The following is a 16078-nucleotide window of genomic DNA, read 5'->3' on the forward strand; positions in this document are numbered from 1 at the left end:
AGAGCCATTGCAGCAGTCATGTGATAGAATACTGTATTTTTGGGAACTGATACAGCTTTCTTCCTCAGACTCACAACCGACGTGTGGCCGCCAGCCTCCCCGCGTTCAGACACCGTGGCCCTTCGGTGTCTCCGGCCCTCAGAGAAGACGCACAGCAGCTGTGTCTGCCCGGCTCCTGTGACCTTGCTCGTGAGAACGCGCCGGGAAGAGCACACACCAAAGTCACACCCACAGTGACTGGTCTGTCTCAAGTCCCTACCTGATCACACCTGAACTTGAAAAAACTTTCCTAATTGAGTTACAAAGCACTGGAAGTAACTTCTCTTGCAGATGAGCTCCCAGCACTATTCCTTCAACACATATGGATCGCTTAGTTTTGAATTTTATAATCCACGTTTTAGAGCCAGCAGTTTCTACTGACTTTAGTTGCAGTCTTTGCAGTGCAACAAGTAATTTTCATACTCAATCTTTTTGCTTCAGTGGTATCTGCGATAATAGATTTTACCTGAACAATATTCAAAAGCCAAAACAATTCTTTGTATTCATCATTCTTTCAGCCAGGAAATGACTTAGTGGTTTGTATACAATTAAAAAAAACAGGACAGAAAATGGCAGCATGCATCACACACAGTAGAAGCAAGTACTGTCTTCTTAGAGTGTTGTTTGTATAGAAGTGTGTGTGTGTGTGTTACAATGTAAACTGGATTTCTTACTGTGGTCACAAGTCTGAAAGTCACTGCCGGAGAGGCTTCTGTCAGTGAATGAACCAGATGCTAAGGGCATTTGCCTTCCAAAGACTGGATTAAGCTGCCCAGACCACAGTCAGGTATATGGCTCAGTCCTTCAGTGGAAAAAACTAGAGAAGTCGTATCTAGCAAGTCAAATAAACAACAGAACATACATGATTTCAGTCATTTAAGGTTCCAGGAAACTGACCTACCAAAAACTCCCCGACAAAAAGGACAGAAAACATCCACTTTTTCCTCAACTTACCAGTCCACCAGAATAACTACTGCCCTTTGTAAGACTGAAATGAACGTAACCTGTACCGTTAAGTTTTAGCCATGAGGGTATTTAAGATAAAAAAAAAAAACACAAATATTTGAGTACTTGTAAACCAAAATATGAAATCACTTTTTGTAAAACTTTAATTTCTGAGACATTTAGAGTCACACTAAAAGTATCTCATAGAAACAAACAAGACTGACAATTTGTAAACAAAACATTCTGTAAACAAAAATCATTTGCCAGTGCATCCAAACACTATTTTCAAAGTAACATCATATACCAGTTTCTAAAAGTGTAAACAGTCAGCACTGCATGTATGCTCATCGCAAGCACTGCCTTTATACACTGAATACACTAAACTGTGCTAACAACACAAACAGCCACAAAGGACCACAACGTAAGCCTGTGCTGTCGGCAAACAAGGTGACCACTGAGGCCACAGGGGGCCACCTGTGCCCCAGCAAAGCCAGGGAGAAGCCACCGCCCCAGGTCAGCTGTGTCCGCACCTCGGACGCGCCCACGTGACAACCACCAGCAAGGTTTCATTCTATCTGCCGCCCACCCCTCAGCGCAGCACAGAAGGTGCCCGTGTGTGCACAGAGTCTTCACATCAAGTCTCACATGTACAGCAGGTCTGTTTTCACAGAGAATGTACACAAAGCTAAATAAATGTTTAAACCTAAGAAATACCTTGGAAAATCAGTAGAGATCATTACAAATGTTGTATGTATAAAATGTGTAACCAACATATTTAAACACCACAGAACCAATGAATGAGAAGAACAGCAGTGCCCACTGCCCCTTTACATTGGTTCCCGGAAGTGAGAAAAGACAAGAGGAGCGTTCTTAAACCTGTCACTGACGCAGCCCGCCCGCTCAGAAGCAGGGCAGTCTGCGCGTCTGACTGCAGCGCAGGGCCCTCCAGCCTGAGGCCTCGTGGGCACCACCCCCAACGGCGCTCCTGGCTGCAGGCCCAGCTCCACGTGCTGCCCCAACCCCGCCCCCGGCACAGGGCCACACACCAGCCTCCAGTGTGTGTCCAAGAGAAGCGCCTGCGATTAGAGTGAGTGTCTCACTCAGGAACGAGGTTGTGGATGTGACCGGGAATACACGGGGTATCTGTGGTCTCAAGTGGTTGTCATTATGTGCAGACCGAGGCCATAACAACCTGTATTTGCTCACACAGAACACGTCTGAGACCCAAGGTTTAAAACCATCCCTCTATTCCACACAGCAATGAAGAAGCACCCAATGAGAGCTTGAAAAATCCATTATACATTTCACTCATTACTGATCCAAACCTGGCTTCTTTCCTCTGATGGAAAGAAACTTTCAGATGAGCAAAGAGTTGATACAGACGTTGAAAAGTTTAATACTTTACTCAAAAATTTTCAGACATCTTACAAATACCCAGAAGCTCTTCTGGATGTGTGCCCTGAAACTGGTGTAAGTTAAAAGTGATATTCTTTTATTTAAAGGAACTTTTTTCTCTTCACCCCTTGACCTGGTCTGCTCAAAGCAAGCAAGTTTCAGTAAAAATCAAAACCTCCAACTAATGCTTAAATAGGTATAATTACCAGCAAAATTGAAGAGCAGCCATTTTTTATAAATTTTTCTCAGTATGTAGATCTTATGGTGAGAAATTCACCCATACTAGACTGCCTGTATTTACTGAGGGTCATTTAGAATCACAAAATGTTCTTTTGTTTTAAAACTAAGCTGCAATTTAACAAGAGAAACTCAGAAGGAAATGCAGAGGTATAAATAAAGAAGTATACACATGGAGCTGAGATTACTTTTTCTTATAATTTTGGTTCTTAGTGGAAATTGTTTTATGTCAAATATATACAGCCTATTTTTCATAAATTTCTCTCCCCAAAAACTTTAAATTCAATAGTTTGAGAAAACTATTCTTTGACTTTTGTCTGAACACAGACACTCCACTGCCATACACACAGTGTCTGTGGATACATGTATTTACAGAGGCCTCAGGATAGGAACTGTGGGAGGGACCCACCTCCTACTTCTGCATGTACAATTTCCGGTGCTCTAACCTAACGGAGGGTGACACAGAGCATCATGGTGTAGTTTTTACTCAGTGGACTTGAGGTCCAGAACCTGTCCCCATAATTATCTACAATTTAATAACTGCATGAGCGTGAGGTCGTGATACAATGCAGAACTGTCCTGACACCACGAATGCTGGCCAGTGCTGTGTGTTCTGGCGTTAAATGATCACTTGTGTAAGTCTGAGGTTTAACTTGGCATGTGCAGAAGTGACCGAGGGCAAAGAAGGGGTTTCTACCACAGAGGATTCACAGCTCCATAATGGACACAGGAGCACAGGGAATTACGGGACTCCTGAAAAAAATGTTTTAAAAAACTGAGTGTACATACAGCCTATAAGGCAAAATCTAAGTTACAAGTGTATTCAACACTGGCAACTATGTTGTGAGAGGTAATATTGAATTATTTACACATAAACTGTCAGAAAATATGACGACGGAACTCACCCTACCATAGCTTATTACACTGGACAGCAGACGGATTCCTGCGGCATTCTACCAAGGCTCAGGTTTAGAAGAGTTTTGTATTTTTCCCTTAACTCAAACTGCAGTCAATATTCAGTAACATAAGTCAGAACTATGCTCTCGTTTTTTTCTTGAAGAAGTAGAAAATGTCATTTGCAACCCTTACAGTTTCAATGCAGCCACTGCAGTAACACCTACAAACTTCCATTTTTTTTTGCAGAAACTGCCAAGCTGAGGACTAAGGAAGGATGCCTTTCATGTAGGTGTCTACACTTTGAATGGACTATATAACGAGATTTAAATGAATCCTTAGAAAGCCCCAAAGTTGCCTTTTCTCACATCCTCACAGCTGCACAGCTGATGCAAGCAAGCATGTCCCCCAGAAGACGTGCTGCCCGGAGGAGCCTGCGCTTGGCTGGAAACTACAAGGTCCACCCAAAGGCAAACAAAGAGGAGATGATCTGCGACAGCCAAGCCCTCAAATTATGAAGATGGGGACATGGACAGGCCCAGGCCTGACACATGGACCACGGTCAGCGGGACGGCCCGACGGGCAGGAATGTCACGAATGTGGGGTGCTCGGCTCTCGACTGCAGAGTGGTGCTGGGGTCTCACAGTGCTTTCTGATGCCCATTTGCAGAAGGCTTTGCTGCGTCTGAATCCCTTGGCGTATCTGATAAGTGCAGTTTATGAAGCCCTGCAGAAAAATGAAGAAAATGTAAGAACTAATGCACTGCTGAGAGGCTGGGCAGAACATGAAGTGCTCCTGAGGAGACTGCCGTGTGGCACACTCCCTGCAGCAAGAAAGGGCTCTGTGCCCCACCGGCAGTGCCCAGGGCCTCTGCTGGAGACAGCTGCCCAGCAGAAAGTCAAGCCTCCCCTATGCAGGGGCCGTCCCCTCACCCAGCCTCCCACAGGGCCTCCGCTGAGGGCAGGGTCCGCTGAGGGCAGAGCCCCTGCCTTCCACACAGCCCCCGCCCCGCCCCGCCCCGCCCCGCCCTGCCCTCCACCTTGGCCGCAGGAGCAACTTCTAATGAACCTGCTCCTGCAAGCTTGTCCCCATGCTCAACAGGCCTTCTTGGGGAATAACCTGAAATAAGGATGATCCCATTTTTGTTTTAAAATACATATACATATACACTCACAGGAAAACGCAGGGAAAAACACACTAAGACATTAAGCGTGCAAGGAAAAAAAAAGCAACGGAAAATATTACTAAGGAGGAGGAAAGGACAAAAGAACAGACTGAACACAGGTAGTACTTCACTGTAGAGAAAAAGATTATCCCTGCCTTTTAAATTGCATTTCTTTCCCTCTGTATCACACAGTGATTATTTGCCAGGGTACTTGACACACTGAGAAGTACTGTGCCTTCACGAGCAGAAAAGTCAGTAGGAATCTTTAAGAGCTTAACTGGTATGAAAGCTCTGAGCACTTTAACAAAACGAAGCATAAAGATATTTAAGAACACATAAGCAGCACATCCATGGAAAAGATTTTCAGAGTACAATTTTTATGAGGCTCAGATATTTATAAAAATATACTTGGCTAAGATGATTTTTCCCCCTAAAATTTCAGGTAGCTTTCTAGCTAACTTGATATGCAATTTTATACCCCTCACAAGCCAACACAACATTCCAAATTTAAAAATTTCTATCACCTGCATATCTTCACGGAAAAAAAATGAAATTGAGCCTGTCTATGATGGATGACTGGGAAGGAAAACATAAGTCCGTCAAAAACATGCGCGCGCACGCGCGCACACACACACACACACACACTCACAGTTCTGGTCTCAGGAGAGACCGCGCCTCTGAGTGACCAAAGGCGCCCACAGCCCCAGCTGGACAGGGCGTGGGGAGGGCGCTGCCCAGGCCGGCTGCAGGAGGGGCGCGCAGAGCGCACAGCCGCCAGCTGACCAACACCCTCTGAGTGACCAAAGGCGCCCACAGCCCCAGCTGGACAGGGCGTGGGGAGGGCGCTGACACAGGCCAGCCGCAGGAGGGGCGCACAGAGCGCACAGCCGCCAGCTAACCAACACCCTCGCAGAAACTCAGCCCCGTCACGGGCCATTATGCTGAAGAGTTACTTCTCAAACCTGGGTGGAGCACAGGTTATCTATTCGGAAAAACTAGTCTCTCTTCTGTAGAAATAAGCACCGCCTCCACCATCACAGCAGCTAAATTCCCAGTGGCTGCCATGTGCCAGCGGAGAAGGCAATGGCAAGCCACTCTAGTACTCTTGCCTAGAAAATCCCATGGATGGAGGAGCCTGGTAGGCTGCAGTCCGTGGGATCGCTAAGGGTCGGACACGACTGAGCGACTTCACTTTCACTTTTCACTTTCACACATTGGAGAAGGAAATGGCAACCCACTCCAGTGTTCTTGCCTGGAGAATCCCAGGGACGGGGGAGCCTGGTGGGCTTCCGTCTAAGGGGTCACTCAGAGTCGGACACGACTGAAGTGACTCAGCAACAGCAGCAGCCATGTGCCAGATGCTCTATGAGAAAGACTGTGTGATTCTCGACCCATAGCAGTGGAGGGAAAAAGCCCTCCCGCGCCACCCCCAACACACAAAAGAAGAAAAAGAAAGGAGACGGTTAAATTTTATATTTTCTGATCAAATTATGATTCTCAGTGAAATCATACTAAGATTTCAGATCATTCATACATTATATACACTTAGTGAGGATCTTCTTCTAGGTATCAAGCATTGCCTCCTTAGAGCATCCCAAAGAGTAACAGAAAACATTAGGAAACCTGTGTTTATTAGATGTTCTACATAACTCTTGATAACACCACTGCCTCTTATGGTCAAAGAGCCAATACAACATACACAAGCTTTACCTCAGGTTAAATTATATCTTACTACTTTAATAAAGACTTCTTTAGCAAGACGATATCCAAAACACCCAACTCAGATGCTAAATTTACTGCAATTTATTCCCCACCATCTCATTTTAGTGAATGATAAGTAGGAATTTATCTGAGATTATGGGTAACTAATATTGCTGATGCTACAACAGGCTAAAATATGAAATTTTAACTCTAAACATCTGGCTAAGAGGACTGTCTGATTCCCACTTCATCTTTAGATTTTAATCTGACCAGCATTATGGAACCTGGGCATTAAAACCCCCAAAGTGTCTGGGGCTTCAGCTGAAACGAGATGTAACTCTTTCCTTTCTGCCCAGTATTTCATCAGCCACTGTCTCCTAGGATAAACTCACAGTAAAACAGACATGAGTAGATAATCTGAAGTCCTTTTTCCTTCCCAACGGTCATTCTTTCAAGTATCAGGACTGGAAAGCTTGCTGGTGTGTAAAGCTTTACTGTGGTCTGCCTAGCAGACATCCCTGTCCGTGCAAACAGGGCCTTAAGGAACCATCGTCACGCTGCCTTCTGCAACAGCTAAGAGCCACAAAGGAACAGGGAGTGTGAGCAATCACACGGTGTCAATTCAGGTAAATGTCAGGACTTTCTAACATAAATCACTACCTTTCCCCTCTTTTATAAAACTACACACCCTAAACCCAAGAAGGTTTAAAAGCAAGACAGTTTATATTGTCCTGGTATTCCCAAGATACAAAGCCTGAAATATGCTTATCACTAATGTTGTAGCAAGCATGAAAAATATGGTCATAGGTGACATCTGTACCTTTTATAGCTTAGCTAAATCTATGAGTTTTTAATACTGTCTCAATGCATATGACTCATGGAATACATAATAAATGCCCTCTCTCTTATTAATGCCAAACACTAATATTTTTATTCCGAATTATTACCTGACTTATGAAGAGAATTGTAATTGTGGGTCAGCCTGAAACTTACAAAATCCAATTCTCAAAAAAATTCTTAAACTAAAAAATACTAAGAGGCTCATGACCGGAATATAGAGCTTGCCCCTCACCCTCAGTTCATCACAACTGCCCTCATCATCACCATAAAAGAGCTACTGCTTGCTGAGCTCGCACAGTGTGTCAGGACTACCCTTAGGCCCTGAACTATTTTAGTTAATACTCACAACAGTTCTGAAGATGATAATATCACTGTTTTACAGATAAGAAAGATGAGACTTAATGAAGTAATCTTATACAAGAACATAACCAATAAGCAGTGGGTCAGGAATGTGACCTCGAAGGATTCACACATTTGGAAAATGAAGAGGTAAAGACTTAAAATTAGCTGAAAAGTTAAAATTACTAAAAAGCAGAAAGAGAGAAAAAGCACCCATAAAGATGAGGATTACCGAGGGCCTTGAACAGCTCTTCTCGCACAGCAGAGGTGAATTTTCTGACCAGACACAATGTGGTCACGACAGCAAAGAGCAGGTTGTAGGATAACACAATGTAGAAATTTCCCAGCCAGTTAAACCTGCCAAAGTCTCCAAGCAGATCGAAGCTAGTGATCCCTGGTAAAAACAAGTAAAATAGCCCTGAATAAAGCAGGTACAATATATTTATATACATACAGACGTAGCAAGATAAAGTACAAATCAGATCAAGTTCCATGGACTTCCTCATTTCTGTTAGTGGGAATCCTAGGTTAACACACACAGTCACGATCCTGCGGCCAACCCCAGTCAGCCTAAGCGACTGTTCACGCGTCAGTCTCTGGCAGTGGTAAGCAACGAAGCTGAAACGGGTCATTTGCTCAGCATTTCCCTGAATCCACAAGAAACCCGCTGTGCTGCTCCTGTTCGGAAGCTAGGTGCAGGCCACTCCCCGAAACAGGAAATGGGGGTTGTGATGGGAGAGACACCTGACAAACTCTCTCCCGCCCCAGCCCTCCCTTGTCCCGTCTCCCTGCAGGGCCCTGCTCCATGTCACCTCCTCCGAGAGGCCACCTGTCTCCTCTACCCTGAGCAGCTGACCTGCCAAGGTCCTCCACCCTGATAATGTCTCTTCAAGGCACACACTAGCTGAAATGTTTCTTTCCCTTCGTGGTCCATTTACTGCCTACTTTCCCCAGAACATAAGAATAGGGACTCTGTTGTTTTTAGCCCTATGACCCCAGAACCCAGAGCAAAGCCTTGCACATACTTAAAACTTTACTACTTAACAAATAAACAGAGTGGTTCCTTTCCAAGGGGAGCGCAGTGCAGCTGTGCTGCATGTGTGAGAAATGCAGCGCACTTGTATTATACATGCACCACCACTTAAATTCACCTGCAACATGTAAACAAAAAGTCTAATTTTTAAAAAAAGTCTGAATAGTCATTCTATTCGAGTACGTGCCCAAGGCTCAATACTTCTTGGAAAGAGTTTGCATATGGAAGGATTTTTCTGACTATTGGCAGGTAAATAAATAAGTAAAACAGCATTCACATGGTCAGTCAAGTGAGAGATGATGGGACTACTGATATTCTTCAAGGAATAAACCGGAGAGCTCATCAAGGCCATATAAACTTTTAACCACTAAGGACTTGAATACCCAAAATCATGAACCTTTCATTTTGTGGGCGGCCTAAGAATTCCAAGAGCAACTCTGACTGAGCCCAACGTCACCTCATCAGCGAGCTTTCAAACTTCACTCTCATCCCCACTCAGTGCAATCCCATCGCCTCCCATCTGGACAGACCCTATGAAAGCAGCTCGTGGAGATGACAGAAAAATGGCAGGTGTCAAAAAGCAGGTCTTGTGTAGCCACATGTATCCAGGGCCAATGGATCTGAATTTGAGAGACAATAATCTTCCAAAGTAGTTTAAGGAAATGCAAGATTAACGGAAATGTACAATAACATACTTTTTCAAAGAAGGTAGAAGGGACCCAGACCTTAGTAGTGTGTACAGCGTAGGTCACACCACAAGGTCATGGCAACAATCCGGCGGCACTTTCTCGGAGTGAAGACTTACTAAGACTTTGTTAAAAGGAACATGTGTCTAATTATATATATTATTTTTCAAATGAAGTACTACTTAATTTAACCTGGGAAGTTATCTGTAAACAAGATGCAGTCCTCCCAAAACACACTTCAATGGTTTCATGGCCCGGGGATCCCAGATAAGCATCTTCGATCTTCAGAGCCCAAGACTCCTGAGCACCCGGTGAGGGACACACACCTGCACACGCGTGCACACACAACTGTGCGTGTCACGAAGCTCATTTAAAGAGGAGCTGACAAACCACAGGATAAACACCCTTGCACAGATGCTCTACACACGTCTGATCTGCTCCCAAAGATTTCTGATCATACACTCAGTTCAGTTCAGTTCAGTTCAGTCGCTCAGCCGTGTCCGACTCTCCGCGACCCCATGAATCACAGCACGCCAGGCCTCCCTGTCCATCACCAACTCCCGGAGTTCACTCAAACTCATGTCCACAGAGTCGGTGATGCCATCCAGCCATCTCATTCTCTGTCGTCCCCTTCTCCTCCCGCCCCCAACCTTTCCCAGCATCAGAGTCTTTTCCAGTGAGTCAACTCGTCGCATGAGGTGGCCAAAGTATTGCAGTTTGAGCTTTAGCATCAGTCCCTCCAATGAACACCCAGGATTGATCTCCTCTAGAATGGACTGGTTGGATCTCCTTGCAGTATAAGGGACTCTCAAGAGTCTTCTCCAGCACCACAGTTCAAAAGCATCGATTCTTCGGCGATCAGCCTTCTTCACAGTCCAACTCTCACATCCATACATGACCACGGGAAAAACCATTGCCTTGACTAGACGGACCTTGGTTGGCAAAGTAATGTCTCTGCTTTTTAATATACTATCAAGGTTGGTCATAACTTTCCTTCCAAGGAGCAAGCGTATTTTAATTTCATGGCTGCAATCAGCATCTGCAGTGATTTTGGAGCCCAAAAAAACAAAGTCTGACACTGTTTCCACTGTTTTTCCATCTATTTCCCATGAAGTGATTGGACCAGATGCCATGATCTTTGTTTTCTGAATGTTGAGCTTCAAGCCAACCTTTTCACTCTCCTCTTTCACTTTCATCAAGAGGCTTTTGAGTTCCTCTTCACTTTCTGCCATAAGGGTAGTGTCATCTGCATATCGGAGGTTATTGATATTTCTCCCAGCAATCTTGACTCCAGCTTGTGCTTCTTCCAGCCCAGCGTTCCTCATGATGTACTCTGCATATAAGTTAAATAAGCAAGGTGACAATATACAACCTTAACGTACACCTTTTCCTATTTGGAACCAGTCTGTTGTTCCATGTACAGTTCTAACTGTTGCTTCCTGACCTGCATACAGGTTTCTCAAGAGGCAGGTCTGGTGGTCTGGGATTCCCATCTCTTTCAGAATGTTCCACAGTTTATTGTGATCCACACAGTCAAAGGCTTTGGCATAGTCAATGAAGCAGAAATAGATGTTTTTCTGAAACTCTCTTGCTTTCTCCATGATCCAGCGGATGTTGGCAATTTGATCTCTGGTGCCTCTGCCTTTTCTAAAACCTGCTTGAACATCTGGGAGTTCACGGTTTACATACTGCTGAAGCCTGGCTTGGAGAATTTTGAGCATGACTTTACTAGCGTGTGAGATGAGTGCAATTGTGCGGTAGTTTGAGCATTCTTTGGCATTGCCTTTCTTTGGGATTGGAATGAAGACTGACCTCTTCCAGTCCTGTGGCCACTGCTGAGTTTTCCAAATCTGCTGGCATATTGAGTGCAGCACTTTCACAGCATCATCTTTCAAGACTTGAAATAGTTCAACTGGAATTCCATCACCTCCACTAGCTTTGTTAGTAGTGATGCTTTCTAAGGCCCACTTGACTTCACATTCCAAGATGTCTGGCTCTAGGTCAGTGATTACATTATCGTGACTATCTTGGTCGTGAAGATCTTTTCTGTACAGTTCTTCTGTGTATTCCTGCCACCTCTTCTTAATATCTTCTGCTTCTGTTAGGTCCATACCATTTCTGTCCTTTATTGAGCCCATCTTTGCATGAAATGTTCCCTTGGAATCTCTAATTTTCTTGAAGAGGTCTCTTGTTTTTCCTATTCTGTTGTTTTCCTCTATTTCTTTGCATTGATCACTGAGGAAGTCTTTCTTATCTCTCCTTGCTATTCTTTGGAACTCTGCATTCAGATGCTTATATCTTTCCTTTTCTCCTTTGCTTTTCGCCTCTCTTCTTTTCACAGCTATTTGTAAGGCCTCCTCTGACAGCCATTTCGCTCTTTTGCATTTCTTTTCCATGGGGATGGTCTTGGTCCCTGTCTCCTGTACAATGTCACGAACCTCCGTCCAGAGTTCATCAGGCACTCTATCAATCAGATCTAGTCCCTTAAATCTATTTCTCACTTCCACTGTATAATCATAAGGGATTTGATTGAGGTCATATCTGAATGGTCTAGTGGTTTTCCCTACTTTCTTCAATTTAAGTCTGAACTTCGCAATAAGGAGTTCATGATCTGAGCCACAGTCAGCTCCTGGTCTTGTTTTCGCTAACTGTATACAGCTTCTCCATCTTTGGTTGCAAAGAATATAATCAATCTGATTTCGGTGTTGACCATCTGGTGATGTCCATGTGTAGAGTCTTCTCTTGTGTTGTTGGAAGAGGGTGTTTGCTATGACCAGTGCATTCTCTTGACAAAACTCTATTAGATCATACACTACCATTAGCAAAAATTAAGAGTATATGCTCCCATTACATGTGTATTTTATCTGTAAACTATATATGTACTACTCACTGACCTATATATTATTTTATACACAAAAGAAAGACTTTAAAAATTATAGCAATAAAAATAAATACAAGTTCTGATAGCTTCTCCACACAGCCTGACGATTTACTTTGTGAATTTATGGGGAAACCAACTCCACTTTGGAAACCTCTGCTACATGCTAACTAGTAATTCAGCATCACCCAGAACTTGCTCTGTGTCAAGCACCCCATGAGAGGGAAGCCAGGGGCAGTAAGTAGAATTCACACTGTGAGACTGGAAGGTATGTTATAAACAATGGAAAGGTGCTTTCTCCAGAACTTCTCAGTGGGCTCACCCTGGTATCTGGAGAGTCAGGGTCAAGACCCAGTGGGAAATACCAGGCAAAGAGCAACCTCTCTTGTTAGAGGCTCTGGCCACACACTCCTCAGGTTGCCCTCAGATAGAAACCCAGGAGCCTGGTGCTACTATGGATGTACTGAGGCTTCAGACAAAACCTCAGAGATTACAGGAGCGAGTTCTGAAAGTCTGTGCTGTTCAGAATTTAACGTTTTAGAAATATAATATCAGCTAAGTACCACAAAGCTCTTCAATCCTGAAAATCTTCTAGTAGACAAAAAGGAGTCTTAAATAAACACTTTTCTAAAATGTCTGAGAGGATTTTGTCACAGTAATAATTAAATTGTAAAATGTACTCATTTCTTTTCCACTTTTATTGAAATATAATTTACATATCACTGCATAAGTTTAACATGTACAGCATGTTTTAACTCACATACACCATGAAATGATTATTAAGATAAGATCAGTGAACATTCATCACCTCAAACAGATACAAAATTTTAATAAAAGTTTCAAATTTTTTTTCCATGTGATGAAAACTCTTAGGTAGGATTGACTCCCTTAACAACTTTCCTATATAACACACAGCAAATAATTATATCTGTCATGTTGCACATCATGCTCCTGCGATTTATCTCGTAACTGGACAGCTGTACCTGCTGATGACCTTCATCCAAGTCCCCCTCCTTTACCTCCTGCCTCTGGTAACCACAAATCTGATCTTTTCCTAACAGTTTGCTTTTGAAATATAATCAGCCTAAAACACTATGTAAGTTCCTATGCCGTGACACTGTGATCTGGTATTTGTATACATTTCAAGACGGTCACCATCTGTTACTGACTATGTTCTGCACACTGTGCATCTGAGACCCCGTGAACTGTGCAGGTCTCATCTCCTGCACCTGTTTCTCTCTCCCAATGGCCGCCGAGCCCCGGCAACCACCTGTCTGCTCTCTGTGTCTGGAACCATGACTCTGTGTTGCTGTTCATGCTTGTCTTCTAGGGTTCACATGGGAGTGAAATCACACAGTATTTGTCATTCTCCGTCTGGCCGATTTTATCAGCATGATACCCTCTAGGTCTACCCACACTGTCACAAATGGCAATATGTTAGTCTTTTACGCCTGAGTAAAATTCCTTGGTGTGCGTGTGTGTGTGCGTGTGTGTGTGTGTACACATGTACCACATCTCCATCCATTCATCTATTCATGGGTACTTAGGCTGCTTCCGAATTTTGGCTGCTGTAAATAATGCTGCAATCAACACAGGGGTATATATTTATTTTCTAATTAGGGATTTCCTTTTCTTCAGAAAACTACTCAGAAGTAAGACCGTTGGATCATATGGTAGCTCTATTCTTAGTATTTTAGGGAACTTGTGTTCCCTAAATACTGTTCTCCACAATGCCTGCACCAACCAACATTCCCATCAACAGAGCAGGAGGGTTCCTTTCTCTCCACACCCTTTCCAGCATTTATATTTAGACTGTTTGATGATGGCCATTCTGGCCAGTGTGAGGTGACGCCTCAGTGCAATTCTGATGTGCATTTCTCTAATAATTAATGATGCTGAGCATCTTTTTATGTGTCTTTTGGTCATCTGTATGTCTTCTTTGGAGAAATGTCTATTTAAATCTGCCCATTTTTGGACTGGGATGTTTGGTTTCTTGGCATTGATCCTTTGCATATTTTGGATATTAACTTATTGGATATATCATTTGCAAATATCTTTTCCATTCAGTAGGCAGCCTTTTCATTTTGTTGAATTTCCTTCATTGTGCAAAAGCTTTTTAGTTTGATGTAGTCCCATGTGCTTGTTTTTGCTTTTGTTCCCCTTGCCTGAGGAAACAGATCTCCCAAAAAGACTGCTAAGACCAGTGTGAGAGAGCATACGGCCTATGTTTTCTTGTAGAAGTTCTATGACCTCACGTCTAACATTTACATCTTTAACCTGTGTTGGGTTTATTTTTGTGCATGATGTGAGAGCATGGCTCAGTTTCTTCTGCATGTAGCTGTCCAGTTTTTTACAACACCATTTACTGAAGAGGCTTTCTTTTCCACATTGTATATTCTTGCCTCCTCTGTCACGGATTAATTGACCATAAGTGGATGGATTCATTTCTGGGCTTTCTATTCTGCTCCATTGATATATATGTCTGTTTTTGTGCCAGTACCATGCTGTTTTGATGGCTGTAGTTTTGTGGTACAGTTTAAAATCAGGGCACACTGACCTCCAGTTTTAATCTTCTTTCTCAAAACTGTTTTGGTACTTCAGTATCTTTTGTATAGTTCCACATGAAGTTTAGAATTCTTTGTTCTAGTTCTGTGAAAACTGTCATTGGTATTTTGATTGCACTGAATCTGTAGATTGTCTTAGGTAGTATGGTCCTTTTAACAGTGTTAATTCTTCCAATCCATGAACATTGTATTTCCCTTCATCTGTTTCTGTTGCTTTCAATTTCTTTCATCAACGTCATAGTTTTCTGAGCATGGATCTTTAATCTCCTTATTTAGATATACTCTTAGGTATTTTGCTCTTTTTGATAAAATGGTAAATAGGATTGCTTTTTAAATTAATTTTTCTGATAGTTTGTTTATAGTGTAGAGATATGCAACAGATTTGTGTCTACTGATTTCTATATATTAATACTGCATCCTGGAACTTTACAGAGTTCATTGATAAGCTCCAGTGGTTTTTTGGCAGTGTCTGTAGGATTCTATTAGTATATGTCACCTGAAAACAGTGATAGTTTTACTTTTTCTCTAATTTAGGTTCCTTTTAGTTATTTTTTGCTGTGGCTAGGTTTTCACATAGTGTGTTGAATAAAAGTGGCAGGAGTGGGCATCCTTATCTTGTTCCTGATCTTTAATGAAGTGCTTTCAACTTTTCAACACTGAGTTTGACGTCAGTTGTGGGTTTATCATATATTGCCTTTATTATGTTGAGGTATGTTCCCTCTACCCAATTTGTGCAGTTTTTATCATAAATGGATGCTGAATTTTGTCAAAAGATTTTTCTGTATCTACTGAGATAATCTTATTATTTGCATAATTCAAGTTTCTTAATTTGATACATCACATTGATTTGCAGATATTTAACCATCCTTGCTTGCATCCCTGGAATAAATCCCACTTGATCGGAGTGTGTGATCTTTTTAATGTACTGCTGAATTCACTTTGCTAAGATTTTGTTGAGGATTTTTTCACTTGCTGACTCAAGTGATATTGGACTATAGTCTTTTGTGTGTGGTATCTTTGTCTGATTTTAATACCAGGAATACCAGGGAGGTAGTGTGCCTTCCTAAACAATTGTTCGGAATGTTTGAAAAGGACAAGTGTTAACTCTTCTCTAAATGTTTGTTAGAATTCACCTGTGAAGCCATCTGGTCCTGGACTTGTATTGGCTGGAGGTTTCATTTCTGATTCTATTTCATTACTAGTAACGACCTGTTCATATTTTCTATTTCTTCCTGGTTCAGTCTTGGGAGACTGTACATTCCTAGGAATTTGTCCACTTCTTTTAGGTTGTCCATTTTATTGGAGCATACAGTTCTTCTTAGTGATCTCTTATGATCCTTTGTAGTTCGGTGGTGTACGTGA

General features: G+C 42.7%; 1 protein-coding gene across 6 annotated transcripts in view; it reads right to left on the reverse strand.

Annotated features, from left to right (window-relative positions):
- Positions 1–515: 515 nt before the first annotated feature.
- Positions 516–16078, reverse strand: part of LMBR1 (limb development membrane protein 1) — a 145363-nt gene continuing 129800 nt past the window's right edge. For 4 of the 6 annotated variants that reach the window (XM_055421640.2, XM_055421643.2, XM_055421639.2 and 1 more), the window contains 2 exons: positions 7788–7949; positions 516–4236 (listed from right to left, as the gene is read on the reverse strand). In XM_055421640.2, the coding sequence (XP_055277615.1) occupies positions 4151–4236; positions 7788–7949 (248 nt within the window). In that variant the 3' untranslated portion in view covers positions 516–4150. The remainder of the gene's footprint in view (positions 4237–7787; positions 7950–16078) is intronic. The other 2 variants (XM_088834787.1, XM_055421641.2) reach the window with 1 other exon arrangement.

The sequence above is a fragment of the Moschus berezovskii genome, chromosome 3 (assembly GCF_049115385.1).
Source record: "Moschus berezovskii isolate FMDL1 chromosome 3, NW_MosBer_1.0, whole genome shotgun sequence".
NCBI lineage: Eukaryota > Metazoa > Chordata > Mammalia > Artiodactyla > Moschidae > Moschus > Moschus berezovskii.